The sequence below is a fragment of the Paralichthys olivaceus genome, chromosome 2 (assembly GCF_024713975.1).
Source record: "Paralichthys olivaceus isolate ysfri-2021 chromosome 2, ASM2471397v2, whole genome shotgun sequence".
In the NCBI taxonomy this organism is placed as follows: domain Eukaryota; kingdom Metazoa; phylum Chordata; class Actinopteri; order Pleuronectiformes; family Paralichthyidae; genus Paralichthys; species Paralichthys olivaceus.
Window position 1 is genome coordinate 18516676 of NC_091094.1, and position 21879 is coordinate 18538554.

General features: G+C 39.9%; 1 protein-coding gene across 1 annotated transcript; it reads left to right on the plus strand.

Annotated features, from left to right (window-relative positions):
- The first annotated feature begins 1501 nt into the window (after positions 1-1501).
- Positions 1502-20781, plus strand: LOC109628915 (V-set and transmembrane domain-containing protein 2-like protein). Its single transcript, XM_020086363.2, has 4 exons — positions 1502-1786; positions 17454-17623; positions 19468-19512; positions 19607-20781. The coding sequence occupies exons 1-4, from the start codon at positions 1672-1674 to the stop codon at positions 19913-19915; spliced, it is 639 nt and encodes a 212-aa protein (XP_019941922.2). The 5' UTR covers positions 1502-1671; the 3' UTR covers positions 19916-20781.
- The last annotated feature ends 1098 nt before the right edge of the window (positions 20782-21879 follow it).

The window sequence follows — 21879 nt, forward strand, 5'->3', positions numbered from 1 at the left end:
TGAGACAATTCTTCAGATATGGGCTCTACAAATACAATTTGATTAATTGTTTTTTAAAATTTTTTTTTGCTCTTTTCTTCCACTCTGACCTACACATAGCTTACTCAATATTTTTAAGCATTGCTTCTTGTGGTCAGGACATTTTTTTGAGTTGAACTAATCACCAATTGCTACCATGCAGTTTTGCTCTGTATTTTCCTTCACTTTTGTCGTTTTTATCAGCACTAAACATGCCAGGGTGAGAAGTGTTATGTACATTACTGCCTACTACTGAAAATGCATCCAGGAAGAATTTCTCAGTTTAAATAAGATTTGCAGAATTTCTCTTTTGGGGTGAAATGTAATCCTGTGCTTAAAAACTTGATTTTACCCAGAGCAACATCAAGATTGGAACAAAAGTTAAGAGCGCAACACTGTATTCTTCTGCATTGATCTCATTTATTTTCAACAACCCATATGTTTGAGGTGTGAATTAAAAGTTTGTTTGCTCACCTGATCATATCACCCCTGTTCTCCAGAATCTCCACTGGCTCCCCATCCCAAAACGTCGCCAATACAAAGTCCTTCTCCTCACTCATAAAGCCCTCCATAACCAGGCCCCCTTTTACCTCACCAACCTGCTCCACCACCACACTCCATCCCGTCAGCTCCACTCCACTGATGCTAACCTCCTGTCTCATCCACTAAGGACCAAGCACCAGACCTGGTGGGACAGAGCCTTCTCCATAGCTGCCCCTCCCTCTGGAACTCTCTCCCCAAACATATCAGAGACTGCACCAATCTTACAATGTTCAAATCACAAATCACAACTCACCTTTTCATTACATGACATTAATTTCATCTAGCTGACGCTTTTATCCAAAGCAACTTACAATAAGTGCATCAACCATAAGGGGTTTCAGAACTGCTTTTAATGTGTGATGTATGTTGTGTGTTCTAGGTTGATTTTTATGTTTGTAAAGTGTCTTTGAGTACTTCAAAAAAGCGCTCTATAAATGAATTGTATTATTATTACTAGAGAATCTCTTGTCTTCTTGTTGTACCAAATACTTGTGAAGCACTTTGGTCAACCAAGTTATTTTAAATGTGCTATGTAATTAAAATTGACATTGACAGCATCACAATATGCTTATGTAGCACTCTGCAAGAAATTTAACAGGTGCAATTCCCATAATGCAGCTAGACCTATCCCTTGAACTTTAACTGTAGCAAGGAATTTCTCTTGTAACCTTTGGAAACACTGAACCCAGAGAATTACATTCAATTAAAAAAATATATAATAAAAAAAACAGCATACATATTAGAAATGTGTAAAACTAATTAAGAGAACATAACAATCAGGCAGTCCAGTCATGAGTGATTGAAATATTAAACCGGATCAAAGATAAAAACAAGAGCAGGAATTAAAGTGAAATCATTCGTCTCTGTGATATCCCTCCGCCTAATTGAGCGTCGGTGTGAGCCGCAGCACCTGTCTGCACTGCTTCTCCCTCCGCCTGGTGTCCTAGTCACCTCCTCCTGCAGATCAGACCCGTCTCCTCCTCCTCTCCTGCTCCAGCTCCGCGTGTGTGTGAGGGCTGCTGCCCTGTCCGTCGCCTGTGGGGAAACTCTACCGACGCTCTCCGCCTCATGTGACCGTTCAAACCACTGCTTCAAACACCGGCTGGAACCATGGGCAGCTTTGGACTGATTCTGGGGATGTTACATTACGCGGGACTTTACCTCCAACTTAACGCAGCGGTGAAGGTGGCGCACGCCGCGGCGGACAATCACGTCTCCGGACACGGTGAGTTGTTGTGCCCCGGTGTTTGCAGGTGGTGGAGTGAAGGTGGTGGAGTGAGGGGTGAGCTGGAGCTCATGGTACCGGGGTTTTGAAACACTCATTCTGTCAGGTGGTGATTCCATTTCTTTTTAGTGAACTGTTTTTCTTATGAAGATGCTCATGTGCGCTGTTTTCCCTTGATAACACTGAATATGCACTTTTATCATGTTTTACTGTTTTTCAGCATGGTTTAATTCGGAGAAACACATGATCCATGTGATAGATCACTTTCAATCATTTACGAAGAGCTGTGCTACACACACTTATGATCATATACCTCACAGTTTCATTACAACCTGTTTTGTTGGACAGACTCAGCAGAAAGGTCTTTTCTAAATATGTAATGTGAGTTTAAAACACATGAATATAGGGATTATTTGTACAAGAGTCAGATCAGTTATAGTGAGATCAGGGTGAAAATTGAAGGCTGCTGTAGGTGTTGAGAAGATTATTATATTTAAATATGCGAGCGGTCCTGGTGTGGAACTTATACTGGAAAATAGGTGGGGTTTTTTTTTTTTAACTTTATTTCCTTGTGGTACAGTCGTTTATAAATTAGGGTTGAGGACCTCTTGGGATGTTGCAAGACAAGAATTGGAGAGTCACAAGACTTTTTCCTGAAATTGCATTAAAATTTAAACAATTCAAGATGTTACCTAAAATATGTATAAATAATTAAAAATATGCCATCCGCCTTCAGGTGATCATAACAGATTAGAACATCAGTTGAAGCAGGTGGAGTTTTTGCAAACCACCTCTAATCAATATCCTTTGTATGTTCTGACTGCTGAAGATAATGGGAGTTGTAAGTCTCCGGCACCTTTAATTTGGGGGTCAGGGACTGATGAGTAATTGAACTCCAGACTTTACACAAAAATGACTCAAGTGTGACTCACACCCAGAGGCCTGGCTTTCCATCCTGTAAACAGAAAATCACACTGGAACTTCTGAAGCAAGTCCCAATGGCCAACTGAATTTATGGTTTTGAGTTTTAACATTCAACCTGTGGCACAGACATTATTCTCTGACCTGAGGCTCCCAGAATCCTAATAACCCCATAAAGGAAAACAAAATAAAAGCTATTAGTTTTTAAGAACTGCTCGGCCTGCATTAAAATATTACTATTGTTTCTTCTCTTAATTAAATAGTTTACAGTAGAGAACAACAAACAGAAAACCTGAAGAGTAAGTCCCTTATTGAAATTAAACTAGGAATATTACAAAAAGTGCATAAGACCACCAGGCTATAGAAATAAAAATACTTTGAAGTGTCATTCAATTATGCAAAATAAATGTAATTGTGTGTGAAATATAGCATCAGTCAGTGCTGTGTGGCCTGTTTGTCACCAAAAACAAATACTACTTCAGATCAGTTGTATAAAGGTCGAGGTGAACTACCAAACTGCACAAGAGTGTGTGTCAGTGTTAGATTAATTTACGTAAGAAGCTTGCTACCAGGTTTGGCTGGAGATTTAGTTTGATGGATATGAAATATGAACTTGTAAGATGATGTAAGTCAAGGTGAACCATATAAAGAAAGAACAAGGACACATGCCTTCAGTGTTGTTCAGACAAATTACAGCTCCAGTATGAACCCAAAGGAGAGAGGGGGTCCGGGCTGCGCTATGTGTTTTTTATGGATGTGGGTGAAGTAGTACTTTTACTGTACTTAAGCACTGTTATCATAAATCACATTCCCAGCTGGGTGCTGGAACATAACTCTGGTGTTGGTACTTGATCACATACTTCTGCTGTTGCCTTGAAGTGAATCTGATTTGTTTGATACACGATTTGACAGTTTTATTGTTGGCTGATCCATCACGTCAAAGCCTTTTATTTCATTAACTTGTCTTTCACCAGTGATGAAAATCCACTGAAATAGGACCATCCCTGATCATAAACTATGTGAAACCTGCAGTAAACCTGAAAAAGTAGTAGGAATCACTGTAAAATCGGTATGGTAACAAGAGAAGGATTCGGATCAGACCTATTGTAGACTTTGCTGCTCACAGTTATCCAGTATTAATGCCGTTCTTTGGTTGTCAAGTAGCAGTAGTAGATGTTAGAAGTAGACAGTGAAACTTACAGTACAAACTTCACGAGGGATGAGACAACCCACTTAAAGAATCCTGAATAGAAAAGCCTGAAACAGGTGGGTGTGTGACACCCCAGCCAAAAAAAGGCCAATCGTCTTCTTCATGAAAGTGGAACCAGCAAACATATCAACATATCTCAATGTTGCACAGTGCAGACAGACTTCAAATTCTAACTGGAGGATATAACATTAATTTTATTTAAATCACAGGACATAACTTCTTGCATTTGATCAAGAGCTCTGGTTGGATAAGATGACGGCATCATGTCATGGTATTCTAGATTTAATTGTACTGGTCTAGAAGGGGGGGTTAAACCATATCTCAGGACAAACTTACCAAACTGCAAGTTTTTATGGTCATTGCGTCTCTCTCCCCACTCATTTAGACCAAAGACAGTATAAAAAATGGAGCTAGACTCCAGCTTCGGAAAGTGAAGCCATTGCTGAAGTGCCATAACCCGTATTCTCTTGAATGACCAGCAGAAGGCGACTCCACTGGTTGCAAAAAGAAGTCAGTCTATGAGAAAATTATGCTGCTACTCAATTGATTTGTAATGTCAGCACTTTACTGTCACAATCTGTTCTTTAAAGTCAGTTTTGTAAAATATGGTGCCATTTAGACTAAAAAAGATGATACAGCACGGTATGCATTTGGGCATGGATAACATGTGATTGACAGCTAGTACCATCCAATGGGTGCATGCAGCGTCCTTGAGCTCTCAGACAAACCAGTGGGTGATGTGACTGTGAGTTGCCACTTGATTTAGACAGGGGCCCGGTCTTTGTAGCCTGAAATAACTTTGCCAATATGGTTGCTCCTCTAGAAGCACCACACATAGATTTGCTGTTTTCTAATTAGATAACCTCTTCATCACAGGCCATCCCTTGAACCATCTCTGCTTAGTGAGTTAGCTTTAGCTCAAGCACTATAGATGAATGTCGTGGCTTCAAATGGATTGACTGTCGCGAACAGGTTAGGAAATCAATCAATAGCATTCGTTCCAAAAGGGGGTAATTAGAATTTGTTTGAATTGCTGTTGTCTCTCCAACACATTGCCTCAGACTGGTAAGAAGAAGAGATGGTACAGTGTGTGGAGCCTTTTATTTTCACTTTTGAACAACAGCAGCTCCAGAAACATAAGAGAGAGTTGCAGTGTTTCCTTTGTGGTCAAGTAATCCACAGGAAATGTTGCTTTTTTAATATGGCTCTTGGGTAAATTGCTCAAACTGTTGCAGACTGAGTTTTGATGTAGAGCAGAGAGACTGGGTTCACTGTTCTGAGGAGAGCTTGTTAGATTCAGCACTGGCTCATTTGTTTCAGATAAGTGCGTCCGGTTGGGGCCCAGTCAGCCCCTGCAACAAATGACCATGTGAGATGGGTCAGGAACTTGACCGTGCTGTGTGCCACATGTATGAGAGTGTGACTTAGCGGTGAAGACAGAGGAGAGACCTCACCATCAGTGTATTTTTTTTTTTTTGCATGTGTGGTGTCAGTTTTTGTCCTTGCAGACGGCGTATAATACAAAGCCTTGATGGAGCCACACATGGTTTCATCATAAATTCTGAACCTTTCATTTCCAGTGCAAGCCACCGCAATGTTAGTGCTCCTCGGCAGTGTTCATCCTGTTATAAATCGTGAGCGTGCCAGTCGCACAGTGTGGAGGCGTGTACCAATTCATTATGCTTCCAAGTGTCTGGGATCCTCTGCCAGTCCTCTGCTTGGTGTCCTCTTAATGAGGACGGCCAGCCCAGGCAGTTTGCATTGGCTTTCAATTTAATGGCACTCTGTCTGTGCATGAGGAGGAGGGGGCAACAGATTGTACAGTCTTATTGTCGGAGGAGAGGCTGGGTGGCAGAATGGAGAGATGCTTGAAGAAATGCACACCTGAAGACGGTGTTAAATTTTAACATGTCGCGGGTTGAAGGGACAGCTGCTTCCTCTGGTGAGGCACTAATCTCTGATGTGTTTGTCAGGCACCACTGATGAGAAAATATTTACCTGTTTCACAGATCTGCCTAATTAGTGAAAAAAATCCCATCTTCTCAGAACTTTTGATTCTTCTGAACATTCTGATTAAATTAAGCTTTCAGAGTCTGACATTGTTTATTTGCTATTTCATTAAACATGAACTGTTGCTTAAAGCAGACAAAACTCATATGATGCTTACTCAACATGCTTACTCTTTTCTCCTTGGTATACAAGAAGATCTTGGACTACAACAACCGATTATCATCGTACAATATTAGTTTTCTCTAAATAACTGATGAATCAACTCTTTATCGACCATAGGTGGAAGTGTGATAGCTTATTTGTCTCTGTATGTTGGCCCTGCAATTCACTGACGATCCAGGGTGTAACCTACCCTCTTACCCCATATCAGCAGGGATTGGCTCCAGCTCCCCCAGCACCCCTCAAAGGACGAATGGTGTAGACAACGTATGGGTTGAACTGATTTTTACATTTTCAGTTAAATGTTAAATAAAAATAAGTGTTATCAGAGATTTCTAGATATCGACATCAGAAATGCCTCCAATACAGGGCATCAGCAAGGTCGCCAATCTATGTACCAATCCGATGACTCGTCTGGAGTAGTAGTAGTTTCACTCCGATAAAACTGCAGTTTTATTTTCCCAGATATAACCTTTTCTATACCACTCAAAAAAAGCAGTACTTCCACTGGCAAGTACAGTAATTTCCGTCAGTGTAGCATTAGCCATAGCTAACAAATACATCTGCAATTTGGCAATATTTCACACTGGAGAGTCCCACATGAAAAATAGTGATGTGTGCAAGACTAATGTTTTGAGCTGTTTTATGGAAGTAATTGTTGTTCATTTATTTAAGTTATTTTTCTGTCATGGCTGTAAAACTAGATTATAATTATTATATATTAGGGTCTAACCTGAGCCAGGCCTCAACAATGAAGGCAATCATCACTTCCATACAAGGTTAGTAACATACTACTTTGTATGAATGCACTGATCTCAGATTGGGAGTAGGTTTGGGCTGATTCCAGGTTTTAGAATCAGGATAGAGAAGGGGAAATTATATTTGAACATCTTAACCAACAGTACAAATTAAATTTCAGAGAATCAAACACATTTTTAGACAATGGAATTTCTGAATTTTGGGCTTTTTTGACTAAAGCTTCAATCCATTACTCAACTTTTTGCAGATACTCTGACAACTGCTGACTCAGCTCTTTTAATGAGTTCTGAAACACCATGTTTTCTAGCTCTGAAGAAATGTCTTAGAAACCTTAAATCACAATAAGCAGAGAAGGCAGGAAAGATGGTGCATTAACGGTGGCACTGAAGCAGTTAGCCTCAGAAGTGTATCTCTGTGTGCAGCCTTATCTCTTATCGTTCAGTCCCCATCGTAGACAGAGAGCTTTAAGGTGCTGTTTGAGGTGCAGTATTGTTAAATTTGGTTACGTTAAATTCACACCTGTAATGACAGCACTACTTTATGAAAGGTGGAACTCATTCATTCTCATTAGTTGAGCTCTAGTCTAACTCTGTGGATCGCTGCAGATTGGACACAAGCAGAGAGCTCTTAAACTCAACTGTCCCGTCTCACACACATCACGTAAACGGCTCTCAAGGGCAGCACTTTAGAACAGAACATCATGTTGTCTTTCATCCCTGGGGAGTCCAGATGGAGTACAGTGTGCATTCCTGAAAATGCCTCTGAGCTTCAGGCTTGTGTTGCCAACAACACATGCAACATTGTGTTTGCCCACACTGGGAGGAAACACAGAAATAGCCCCTGAATCTTGTCTCCCAAGGGCTATAAAAATTCACCCTGCAGACCCAGTGTATTGGTGGAAACAGGCAGACAGCTGCTTGCTTGATTACTGCCTCCACTCATTTCATTATTTTACCTTCCACCTTGAATAGAGGTTGAAGGTGTCTCAGCAAGTGATTATTTCCCTAAGGAGATTTGCGTCTGTTTGCCCTGCTGCTGATTCTCAACCAAATACAGTATTATTGACTTTGTGCCACTCATTTGGTTTACCATCATTGGGTTTTTTTATTTCCCATGCTGTGTTGTAGGTTGTCACTTGTACTTGTATCTGTGCTTTACAGAAATCACACATAAAGGCAGTGTGTTAGTAATATTCACAAACACAGTGTTACGTACTGCTCAAAAGACAAACTGCATTATAAATGGAGAGACACAAGATTATGGCTCAAACTAGGGTTTTTATTAAGACATACATTTGACTTATCTGTTACTGTGGGACACTATAAACATCTTGGTAATAATGAGATTACAATAGACTCATAGGTGAAAATTAGAGGGAGGGAGAGAAAATTGTCTGCCTGCCTGCCTATCTATCGGTCCATCCATCCATCCAAAGAATTGGCAATGATTGCAAGATGTTGTTATCAAACCTTTATCTCAAAGAAATGTAATAGAAGTTTGACATTTTACAGTTTTACCATAAACTTCATTATAAATAACTATAAATAAAAAGAAAATACAACCAAAATGGAACTTTAATTGAAAAAAAAGAACAATAGTCTATGTAAAAATGAATTTAAAGTCACATCTTTTCTGCATTGTTACTTTTGTAAAATAAAATAATTTTGGCCTATATAAGCAAACGAATGCTGAAACCAATGTGTCTGTGAAAGGCTCACGTCAGCCGATTTTTATCATCTTTCTAAACCAGTACTGTAAGTTTATCTGCAAATTCACTAACCTTCCTCCTCCAGTCGGTCTGTTTGCAGGATTGAAGGGTTTTCGGATCAAGATAAATATGTACTTTATTCACAAGCTTGTTGTTTCATGTTTCCACAGTTTCCTTGGGGCGTCCCTGTTTATTAGAGCCATTCATCAAATTAGGGAAATACCTCTTCCCACATAGATTCTGTTCAGGGGCTATTTACATGCACTTTGGTGGAAGTTACGATGTTAAGCTGGATTTTTATGTCTTGGTATTTACTATGTCTGATTATTTTTTTCCTTTCACTGAATCAATTCTCCTCAGTTCCCTGCGGATGTTTCTGGAGTAGAGGCATGGAGTTAATGAACCCGATTGTACTAGCTGTCCCCGGAAGGCGGAACTTTTTCCGATGAAAAATGTTGCCCTTAACTCGGAGAAGGATTTCTTCCACCTACCAGGACATCAATTCAAATACCTCTCTTGTCTTGTTTATCTTCTCAACACCTTAAGGTTACTTTAAGGTTACACAAACATTCAGAAAGCCCCTGATTTCATGCCTTGTAATGTAAGGAGTTGAATTTATTCTTTCTGTATTTATGTTATCAGAAAGACAATAGAAAAAAAGACAAAAGAGATGTATAATTTATTAACCCAGATCACACTGAAGGAATCAATTCATGTGGCTTCTCCACGACGTCACAGTGTAAACACAGAGCCACACAGAGCGCAGGTTCTAGTTTTCTGACTTGAAACTCTGTGGTAGTTTTGTTTGGTGTCGATAGACAGAATAAAAACAGAGATATGACCATATAAATTGGATGTAAATTGTTTTAGTTTTACACAAAAGTAAAAGTATGCAAGATAGGATGGTGCAGACATTGCATTTAAGTCAATATCTTTGTCATTTCTTGTCATTTTAATAAGAAACGGAAAAAAATATGTCAGTCTGCCAATTTGGTTCTACTGAAGTGTTGCATCCATGACTGCACCTGCTTTTTATTTCAAATAGGTATTGCTTGATCAATTTAAGAATGATATCTCAACATTTTCAACCTGCATTTTCAGTTTAAACTTTGGAAATGTTTTGTTGAGCATGTTTGTGGTTTATATATTTTTGTCAAATAATGATAATTTTCCATGTCGAATTTTAATTGTTTGTTATATTTTTGTGTCCACTATGTTGATATAATGTGTCAAAGTAAAACAAATATTATCTGGTAATATAGACAATGTTGCGCTGAGTAAAAAGTAAAGATACCAAACAATAGCATGGAGAACATTTTGTGTGATATATAAAGACAAATTCACAAGCATTAAAAAAACCAAGGCATGACACAATGATGAAGTCATTGCATTTTGGTGTGGATTTGGTTCAGGGGGTAGTTCCAGGAATTTTGTTTTATTTTTCTTTAACATTGTGAGACTTAAAAAAATTTAATTGATTTCCCAGATAATACTTCATGGATCATAATGAATAAAAGCAGGCAGGGGGACTGATATTTACGATTGTGTCCAGATATAAAGAAAAATCTGGATCTAGTTCTTTGAAATGTGGTTTTATAAGAGGACTGTTAGGCATCAGTTCAAGCTCTGTCTGTGACAGGGAGGTGGGAGTGAGAGGGAAAGAGAGGATCGTTGGATTGACCCCACGGTGCCACTCCGGCTGGATATATCCCTCTGATTTTGCCTGGGACCTGAAAAAATACTCTCTTTGGGATTGATATATATTAATGTCCTCCACTGCACTGCTTTCTTCTGTTTTTTCTTCCCTTTTTATTTTTAATGAGTCTTTGCTGCGTGGCGAGCAGCCGCCTCTGTATTCCCGTGGCCTCACTTCCATTGTTGCTGCTCTGAGCAATATAGTGAAAAGAGCCGAGGAGGACTGTTAAAAATGCATGTACTGTACTTGCATCTTCAAACAAGGGTCCCCTGCCTCGAAGGGAAGGCACTCCTGACAGTACCACCTTTATGAAAATCTATTCGTGGACAAGGCCAAGCCGAGCAAACTTATTCTGCAGCAGCTATGTAGTATTATAAATGAAACAAACCAGTTTAAGATTTCCCTGGAAGTAAATGTTCACCTCAGAAGTACATGTTTTCACTCTTTTCTCTATCATGAAAGTTTACCCATGCAGTCGGCTTTTGTGTTGATTTGTATTCCACCGAGGTTATGGTATTGATTTCTGGTGATGCTGCTGTGATTAAAGGAAACAGTTGGATGTCTGCTGCGCAGGCTTGACAGGGCCTGATGTTTGCACAGCTCTCAACAGGAGACAGTGTGTTTGTCAACAAGTCGTGTTTCACAGGCAGGTCGAAGAGGGCAGGAGGGGAAGGGTGGTCATAACATCTTTGTTGTTAGGGATTCTCACGTGAGTCAGTTGTCTATCAAAAAGAGCATTCAATTGTTATTACAATAAACAATTTTAGCACTTAATTTGTGATACATATTTCCATATCATTCCTTATTGTGACTCTTGAAACTTTTAGTTATGTAATACGTAAGTGGATATCAGTCACATTCCTGACACTACTGCATCCTCAACATTGTGGCTTGCTGGCCACGAGGCACCCACGACGAATGTGCAGGAGCTGTAAGGGACTGGTGGCTTGTCGATGAGCAATTTTTTATGTTTGATATTTTATTAAGCGTAAATCCTCTAGTTCTTTTATGCTACAATGTGTTATATTATTTAGGTGACTGGGGATATGGCCTAAAAACCTGGCTGACGACTTGTTTTGCCAACCCTCAAACCCCTCAAGAGATGCACCACAATGAAATCCATGCCCACACGTGCTGTGATTGGGCACATTTGGGCAGCGCAAGGGTTGTTGGATGTGCTTGGACACAGCTGGCAGCAAGCTCCTTTATACACCTGAGAAGATGTGCAGAATTGTCCTGGCCTGCTGTGTCCTGCACAACGTAGCTACGGCTCATGGCATCAGATGGCAGCAGAACACTACTGGACAGGCAGGAAGACGTACAGCCAAATGTGGGGCTGACCCACAGCAGAAATCTGAAGTGAAACGCGTGTACCTTTTGTTGCTGTCAATTTGTAATGATTCTGATTCACAAACATACTCAAGGAGGTGAGAACAAAATTGGCTGGTGCGCACGTGTCATCGGCAGTTATTATTCTGGGCACATGTTAGTGAATGAGGCCCATTGACCCTAAAAATTTTCATCCTTCTGTGATTAGTCAAAGAGAAAACAGTCAATCTAGAGATTGACTTCAGTTTTCTGACTGACGTTTAAAAGGGAATCAGCAGATCTTTTTCCATACAAAAAATAATTATGTTTTACTCATTATTCTCTGTTTGTATTTTAAGGCCTACAGGACGAGGTAGTGAAATGTTTTTTCTCCTAAAAAAAAAGCAACAAAAGCTCTGCACATTTAAGACAGAAACTCTGAAGAAAGTGTTATCGACAATTTGTCAAAATTCCATTAAAAATAAAAAGAATGTATGGAGCTTGACAGGCACATAAAGAAACCAGAACCATTAGTGACAAGTAGAATTGAGAGAATTATTATAACTCCATTAACAAGCACACAGCTTGTCAGGCCACAAGGTTATTGTAGACTTAAATACAGCATAGAGGATATAGCATTTTGCACTTTTTGTCATGTTTGTGGCATAATTAATACTTTCTACAAGTAAAGTAGATGATATAAGGGACCTTATATATAACTGTGACAATAAAAACAATTAATGATCAGTTTTTAAGCTTTATAAACGAATCATGTGTTCATAACATCTCTCAAGAACTACAACAGGTCATCCACTGATCTGAAGTTCTAAGTGTCCTTGGTCAAGTCACTGAACCACACATTACCCCTTACAGTTGTTCCATCAGTGTGGGAGTGGGATGTCTTAGTTATGTACAATTCATTTAATTGAATTTGTGTATGTGAATGAGTAAATGTGATCTCTAATGTAAAGCACTTTGAGGTCGGAAAGACCAGAAATTACCATTCTGTGGCTAATGACAAAGTTGCTGGGGAAATGATTCACCGAATGAATACATATTTTGGATATACTGTGGCAAAGCCTACTTTAAATATTTTTTTATGGAAATAACTTTACAGCAATTATTGTATTTATTATGTGAAAGAATCAAAAGGAAGCACAGTCTGTAAAACTGCAGATGAATGTGTTTTAATAATTCTTCCAGCATCATGTGAGGAGTCTAAATGTATTTTAATGTTTCTGTCCTCCTCTTTCATCTGTGGCAGAGAACTTTTTTGAATTGAGATTTGCCATGCTTTCTTTGTGTTGTTGGAAGTCATTTATCTGTGTGTGATTGAGAGAAGCATGTATCCAAAGTGCTGCAGGATGGTGATTGCAGTCAAACTGCCTCCAATTCTTAAAGGAACACAGTGTGCATTCATTACGGTTCATTTGTGACAGGATGATGTTACTCTTTACACATTTTGAACCTCACAGTTTGCATGAATACAAGCCATACGGCACACAATGAAGCATGCAGGGTAAGTCTCCCAGGATACTGAACACCTGCTAGCGCCAGCGGGCAAAGCTCCAGGAGACGTAGTGGGCTACTCTGAGAGTTGGAAGCATCTCTTTATGCCAGACAGACACAGATTGCCCACTCAGCGAGAGAGGCAAAGGAAGTAAGGAGGGAGGGAGGTGAGAGTATAGAAGAGGCTTGAGTGGAAAAAGGAGGTAGGACTAATAGGTAGAAAGTAAGAATGAAAGGGCAATGGAAAAGGGGGAGAGAGGAGAAAAAAAACAGTGCTTTCAACAAGAGGTGGAGATTTGTGGGAGATGTTACTGAGCTGGCGAGGGAGACAGCGGGATAGAGAGAGAGCTAAGAAAGGATTTAAATGAGAGAAAGAAAAGACGTGGAAAATTGAGAAAAATGTTGCGCTGGCAGAATTGGGGTCTTATTGGCTGGCTGGGGAAATGTGTTGGAATTACCTTGCAGCTATAAGCCTGTCCTGCTGTAGCTCTGCACTCCCGAGTGTATTTCAGGACTCCCCGTGCAACTCTCTCCTTGACTCGACTTTGACTTCACACACTGTGGTTTCAAATGGCTGTAGAGACTCCACCAGCCTCATTAATTCTTCACCACTTCTCAGTCATACTTCCTCCGGGCAGACGTTAAACAATTCATCTTTGCTCTAAAGCCAGGAAACACATTCAGAAATCTGGTCCGGTCCCATCAGTCATGCTGTGCTGTGGCTGTTTTCTCATGTTTACTGACGCTGCACACCGGACTGAAAAGAGAAAGCAGTGCATTACAGAAGAACCCAAACTTTACTTACAACACACTCATCTTTTCATTGCACCATCATGGCATCCCCCAAGGTTTCATACTTGGTACGATGCTCTTTTACATGTGTTTACTTCCCATATCCCATGTTCTTCTAAATCACAAGTGTTATAACAGTATATACCTCCACCTAGAACTTAATAAGTACAACATATGACCTCAAAAGCTGTCCTCAAAATATAAAGTCTTGTATGGATGCAAACTTTCATCACTGAGAATAAAAGTCATGGATTTGGTTTAACCACAGTAAATTACTTACTTAATTTCTTGGCCCATTGCCCCCTCTGTTAAATAAGAAAAGTCAGGTCTCAAATTGTCCATAAATCAGACAGAATCAAGTTCCAACAGTCACTGACAGAGATTTCTCTTTTTTGGTCACCTTTAATCGTACAAAAACATAGTATGAACTACCCCTGCCTTTGGGGTGGATCCAGAATCTAGGTTACTACTGTAGATAGTTCTCCCCTTATTTATATTAAATATTGTTTAATCTTTACTTACCCTTTTTGCTCAAGTGTTTTTGCTTCCCATCAAAACTATTTTTTCATGTCTGCTTTTTAGCAAACTCTCAATTGAACAATAGCAGAACAATGAATTGTGTCGGAATAATTTCAGAATTACTTTAGTCAGTTAACACTGAATATTTTTCGATATCATCATTCTGTGCTGGCTATGCAGTGTGCTCCAAAAAAATACTTTTCTGTGAACAGAAACATTCTTTTGAAAGTGACAGATGCTGCTGTCGGTGCTTTGCTGCTAGATGGTGAGACTGTATCTCGGGGACAAAAAATCTCCTGCGTAGAATGCTACAAAAACTTGAAATGCCTCCCTCTGTTGTTTTGCTCATTCATATTATGCACAGTGAAGTTCTCTGTTATTCCAGGCTTCAGCTCTGGCACCATATGTTCAAAACATATTATGACAAGACATCATAATATGTTTTGTTTCACCTCCTCTGCTTTCCATCATACATCCAAGAAAAGAAGAGACACACTTGAGTATTAAGATGTGAAGAAGAACAGTGAAAAAGAAAGCACTGTTATAGGAATTAAAAAACACAAATAATGTCTATTCTCCTATTTTACCTTAATTTTGTACATATTGGATATGTTTTTTCATTTGAGAATGAGAGAAATTTGTGGTAATTTGAGACTTCAGTTTTTCCTGTCACCCAGTAATGATTCTGCCTTGCTGTGTAAAAGTCCAAATATTATCAGCTGCTTAAGAGTAATAGCAGACACTGTGTCGATGCGTCTAAAATAGCTCTTGTCACTAGTTTTTTTCAAAGGTTATGGGTCCTGTCACATTATAGTTTAATATGAATCATTTTACTTTATTATAAATGTTGCTATTTTTGAATCTCTTGGACTTGCTCGGTGCAGATTGGATTCTATTGTTATCCTGTCATGCTGATTTCCCTGCCATCAGGAAAGCCATGCATCATCAGATGAAAATGAATCGTTATGCCAGCTGTGATTACAGTCGGCACTGAAGGAATACTTAGCTACAGAAAATTGTCCCCGAAAAATGTATCCCGCCGGGCAGCAGAATCACCAGGGAATCAGTTCAGGAACATTTAATGTCTTTTTCTTGTTTTGCTTTTCAACAGAGCAGAACAGAAATAAAAAATCACACTCAGAAAAAACATTTGTCTGCTCCAATATGTATTTATTTGTGTCCTGCTGTTTTTTTTTTATCTGTCTAAGAATCTATAGTGAAAGTTTGACAGTTTAAAATGAAGCGGCCAGTTGTATCTGTAAAATGTCAATTTTCTAGGTCAGTTTCACCTTTGAATTTTATTTCACACCACAGTAGAAGACTCAAACCAGCATCTTTCTTCTTACAAACAAATAATGTAATTTCTCACAAACATGTTAATGTATGAGACACGCTGACTAGTCTTACAGTGTCTTTGCTTCAGGCCGTGTTATGTATAGCACGTCTCTCCTGCATGACCCACTTGTGGCTGACAGGTCTCTGTTCTGCCTCTGAATAAGAGAAATGGATAAAAGTATGTTCTCTGCCCTTGTACCTCTCAATGTCTTTGCAAGGTTTCACACTGTAAGATATAAAAAGGCAAATGGACTGTAGAGGAAGAATGAAAGGTGTCCTTGCACCTCAGTCTCGGGAGTATTAACATAATATGGAAGCTATCGAAGTAAAAGGAGTTATTCTTAAGTGGCGAGAGTGAGCTGTTTTTTTAAAGCTCATTCGTAAAGGAACTTCATGTTGCCCTGACAATCCAGGTGCAATAATTCAATACATTACATAATCAGGAAAATATTTCAAGGATTTATTGTGAATCCTACATTTTGTCCACACATAGCCAGCCTGTTTATCTCTCAGCTGAGGAATCAAAGCTTTCTTTAAATGCTCTGTTTATGCCTTTTGTCACTCAGTAGCTTGTTGGGGATGTGGGTTTCTGCAGAGCCAACACTGGGAGAACACTGGTTGCATAAAATTATTTTATTTCCACTTACAAATATATTGTTTAATCATTTGAAAAGTAACAAAGCTCTGAGATTTGCGGTAAAGACTTGTTGATGCATGGTTTGTACGTCACACTGCATAAGAATTAGAAAAGGTGGTCTCAGTGCAGTAAAAGGGTGTTGTATTGTAGTGAGACTGGAATTGTGTGTGTGTGTGAATTGGTGTTTCATCTCTCTGCTTTCCAGCTCGCCCCTCTGCCTCTCCTATCACTTTCTCTCACCGTCCCATCTTTCTCAGCTCTTTCTTCTCACCACACGCCTCAGTTCACCTCTGCCCTCGTCCTTCATTTCTCTGTTCTCCTCTCTTCCCTCTTCCTCCACCGTTCTTGGCTCCTGCACAGCTCTATCCCTACAGTACGTCTCCTCCTGACAAATGAGGCCACTGCCTGGCTGCAAGCAGCGGTGCATCAAGGGCACGACTCCTGAGGGCCCAGTCAGTCAAATGACACCGTCCCTCTGTTTTCAACCTCTTCCCTTCCATCTTCCTGTTCATCCCTGGGATCAGCCTCGCACAATGCCAGGCGAATGTCAATTACAGAGACGATGACCAACTTCTCTCTTTGCTCACCTGGTCTAAAGAATCTCAGGAGATAGCCATAGTTTTGTGGATTTGGCTTGTCCATTCTTTTATCCTCTTCTCGTTAATCTGATATTTCAGGAGAGTGAATATCGAACTTTTATTCACCAGGTATCCTGAAGCATGACTCGGAATTAATAAAAAAAAAAACCTTAGTATGTTGAATTGTGATATATAATCTATTTCAAATTATCTGTTTCAAAGTTGAACTTGAATAGCAGTGCAGTTTTCACATTTCAAAAAGCAGTCCAGAGAAAATTATGTCATGTGTAGATGTTTGGTCAACACCTCCAAGAAGAAGTTGTCTCTGAATTACACCTTGCTATATTTATTTGACTGCCACCACCTTGTACTTGTATGTCATATAATGTATTTTCCTGCTGAAGTGGGATGCAGCAGTGTCACCAGTGAAACTGAGAAATAGAAGTCTCTGTTTCTCTCATTCTTTAGGATGTCTTGAGTCCATTATTCCCTGAAACTTTCTCTTTTCCCCCCCTCTCTCTTGCAGCTCTTTTTACAGAAGTGCCACACGACATCACAACACAGAGTGGTGAAGATGTAGAGATGGCTTGTTCCTTCCGAGGGGCGGGCTCTCCCTCCTACTCCCTGGAGATCCAGTGGTGGTACATCAAGGACCTCAGAAAGTGGCAGGAGAAGTCAGCCCAGAGCACTAATTATGTAAGCTGCGACTGTTTTGTTTTTGTTGAATGTAGAAGTGCAGAGAGACTTGAACCCCAGGGGGCAGTCTTGCAGTTGCCAGGGGAAAGCTCTACCGATCAGTTTCAAAATAGAAATTGAGATACCAAAGGAAGCACAAGTTTGAAGGCAGAGTAGAACAACTCAAAAGTCAAATTTTAAACTGAGATACTGAAAACCATATTGTAACAATGACTACTTTTTGTCACAAAGCAACCAGTGCTATCGTGCAGGGCTGCAATGAGACCATTGGTCCGAGAAGGGGAACAGGGACAGAGAGTTCCCCCTTCCGCTGACCAGGAGGAATCAGTCAGAGCAAGCCAGAGACTGGGAAATGTTGCCTTCTAGTCCAATCACAAATTGACACCAACACCTAAACACCAGACCCAGCTCTCTGGTACAACACCCTTTGTGTCGTCTCCTTTGTAGACTTGACAGTTCTCTGAGAGGATGCTGCAGCAAATGAGTGGGAGAGGCATGTGGAAATGGCAGCTGAGGTAGAACAACGATGCTGGGAAGAAATTGTCCGCTGCAGGGTCTTTATTACAACATCCACCATCAGGTTGCTCAAACAGCTGGGAATCCACGGACAAGCTCCGCTTCAGCCCATAAAAGAAACATAACAGACTGTGGAACGCTGCAGCCACTAGCTCTGGATCAGGAGGAAAGACTCCAAAGATGTTAGGAACATACACCAGGCTTGATCAGTCTTGGGTGAGCCTGCCTTAGCAGAGGGTGTCTTGTGATTAAAATGCTGGACCACCCAAAGATGCAATCTGGTGGTGCGGAACTGATGATATGTCCCTAACATCTGCTGGTGTTCACTTATATCTATTATCTGTCAGTTGGTGTTAATGGTTGTTTGTTGGCTCCGTGATACGCTAGTGACCTTTCCAGGACGTACCCAGCCTCTTGAACAGTGTCAGCTGGAATTTGCTCCACCCTCCCCACGAGCCTCAAAGGATGAGCAGTATGCATTATGGATGGTTGAATATTAACCATTAATCAGAACAAATCATTCAAACATGATCTTTAATAGATGCTAACTGGCCAATTAAAAAGCAAGTTAGTTTTTGTACTTTGCCCATGTTTAAAATAAAAAAGCTATAAAAATTATATTTAGTGAATCCAGCAAACAAAAACATGATATAACAGAGATGGTCAGTGCATGGTTAGTGCTTTAATGTCAAGGCATGACAGAGCTATTTCCTCAATTTTTCATGGCGATAATTTTAATCAACAACCCATATTTTATTCTCCATATTTTTCCTTTTTATTATTATTTGGACACAACTCGTATTGACCCTAAAGCTCTGTAGAGCATGAAGAGGGAAAAGCAATATTAGCTATGGCAGAAACCCTGTAGCACTAAAACGAAGGGATAATTGCTGATTAGCATTTGTCAGCACTGAGGGAACAGGTTGACTCTCTCCCATCATGGGGGAACTCACAGGCACCCCTGTTGTGCCTCAAGACACTATAATTGGCTCTGAGAAAGAAATAGATTTTCAAAATCTCTCTCCGCTCCATGAATAATTCATACCTATGCCCAAAAGAATACCTCTGTGCCTCTGCATACACTTTCACAGACGGAGCCTACGTGTGCATACACACATTTGAACATGCACATATAAGCAACATAACACAAACCTGCTGTAGATAAAGCTCAGCCACAAGAGATAATAATAGATTACTAATACAAGAAGCTTTGTGTAGATTTGTGTAAAAACTGCAGAGAAACATCAACAATATTTTGTTGCTGTGGGATGTTGCTAGGGATATGTGCATCTGTTTGTTGCTACTACATCATTCATGTTTCTGTGCAGGTTGTACCCCTGGAGGAGACGTCCAAAGATGCCACCAAAATCAGCGTGAGTTTGATCTGACATCAGCTGATGCACAGATAAAAGTCAAGATCAAACATATGCATCACTAACTCCAATCTCTTTTATTTTTCTCCATCAGGTGGTCAAAGTTGCCGGCAGCAACATCTCCCACAAGCTCCGTCTGTCCAGCGTCAAGCCATCGGATGAGGGCACGTACGAGTGTCGCGTCATCGACTTCAGTGGCACCGTGGCACAGGACCACCGGGTACGTGCCTACCTCCAGGTGGAGCCAGAGAGGCGTGGAGGGCCGGACAATGTCAAGCTGATGGAACCAGGCCGCCGGTTGCAGGGGAACCAGCCGCACCCCCACCATGAGACAGAGGGCAGGGAACTAAAGAGGAGATCAGCCGGCAGCACCACTGACTGTAATGAGAGCTGTGTGCTTTAGAGTGAGATGTCTGCCTGCCTGTCTGTCTGTCTGTCTGTCTGTCTGTCTGTCTCTGTCTGCATGGTCTCTGACGTGGGACACTCATCCACACACACGTCACCACAGAGCTGAGGTGTCAATTGTAACTGGACACTTCGTGTTTCACGGTTCTTTTATCTCCTCTATTTGGAATATTTCTGTTTGGATGCCAGTGCTGTTGAATGCCAATAAAGGGCACATTTTTATTGAAAGTATATATGATTATGTTCTGTCCATGCTTTTTTGTTTCCATTTCAATTATGTTAATGTAACAGCCAGCCACTATAACGACAAAGACACAGTTTGTTAAAGTTATTTTGTTTGAGCGGGACTCATTTAGTGGCCGATCCCTCACAAGGTTACAGCAAATGTCAATAGAGTCTGAATTATTATTATCATGAATAATAAATAGAGTAAAGTCTGGGTTCATTGATCCAGACACACAACCCTTTCCACACCAAAACCTGCTGTGTTTCAAGCTTTTTTTCATTTATCTGAAAACGTTTAATCTTTGTTTGAACACAAAACTACGTTCATGTATTTAGCTTTCCAAACCACATCTAGAATGTTTGTTAAAACACCAGTGTATGTATCGCATCGAGATTGTAATATAAATTCTTGTATATGTTTAAACTCTGCACTGTATATTTCCTGTCGCTAAAAATACGGTTTCCTCTGTGCTACTGAACCAAATGACTCCAGAAACATAGCCATGCTGTTCATTGTTTTCTAAACCTCAGTATAAACTTTGGTCGCAGCCTTTTACACGTAGCTCATCTCCTCTTGACTGTGTTTGTTCTAAGTGCTGTTTGGTATCTGTTCTGTTAAATACATTGATTTGAAGTGAACTTGGTGTTTTTTTTATTACACGAGTCAGTGTTTTCAATTAAGGTTTCAAGTAATTTACAGAAGGGTGTGTAAGCTGATTGCTGATGAAGCCTCAGAATGTGTTTCTGTGACGTCAAGAATAATAGTTTTTCATCATTTGACATAGGATATATTCAAGCAGGATTTTAGGAAAAACTAAATTCTTAAAAGTGTGTCACTCACTGACAAAATAATTGCCATCCAAAATTACCTCTGTCCAAAGTCTTTATGTTATTGATTTAAGTAACTGGTAAAACAATTTTCTTTTTTCAGTAAAGAAACTTAGTTTTGACGTACCACAAAACTCCTAGCTGAGAGGTTAGCAGATCCTTTTGTCCTTATTTAAAACTGTGTGATCATATGTTATAGTGTTCATGCTAATATTTATTGTCAATGGGATGTTGAGATATTTTCTGCACATCTGCCTGAATAGGCAAACATATCCTTTTATTGAGTAGAGGATGGTAAGAGGGGAAGTAATGCAGTTTACATTTTATACATCAAATCTCAACATTAGCCTATTATACACTTGTATACTCATTTCCTTCAGTGAAAATGTTGTTTTACTGTGAGCCACTGTACAACACAAACATTCTGCAGATCTTTAACTTCCTCTCTAATGCATGGAGATACTGTTTCTGACCAGCAGAGAGCAGCAATTCCTCTAACCTTCAAAATAACTCACATGCACCAATACTTGCATGGAAACACACATATATCTGGACTGATGGGAGAATATAGTTCTACTGTTTTTTGCCATATGAAGAGTATGGATTGTATTTTGTATCAGTGCAGAGCAACAGATAAAGAGTTATTGTGCAATATAATGTGATAAAGTCTAATAGAACGATTTAGATCAGATTTGTTTCCTGTGCCTTAAGTGCGTATTTCCTGAACAACATTTAGTGTTTAATTAATGTTTTTCTTTCCACTAGAGATTATTTCATTTCTGCTGTGGTTTAACTCAATGACTCTGATCATTTGGGAGTATTTACAGGCACAGTGGGCATTAGGGTTCCTGCAAAAGGCAGGTGAAAGGGCACAGGGGCCACAGTAGACATGAAATAATCAAATTCAAA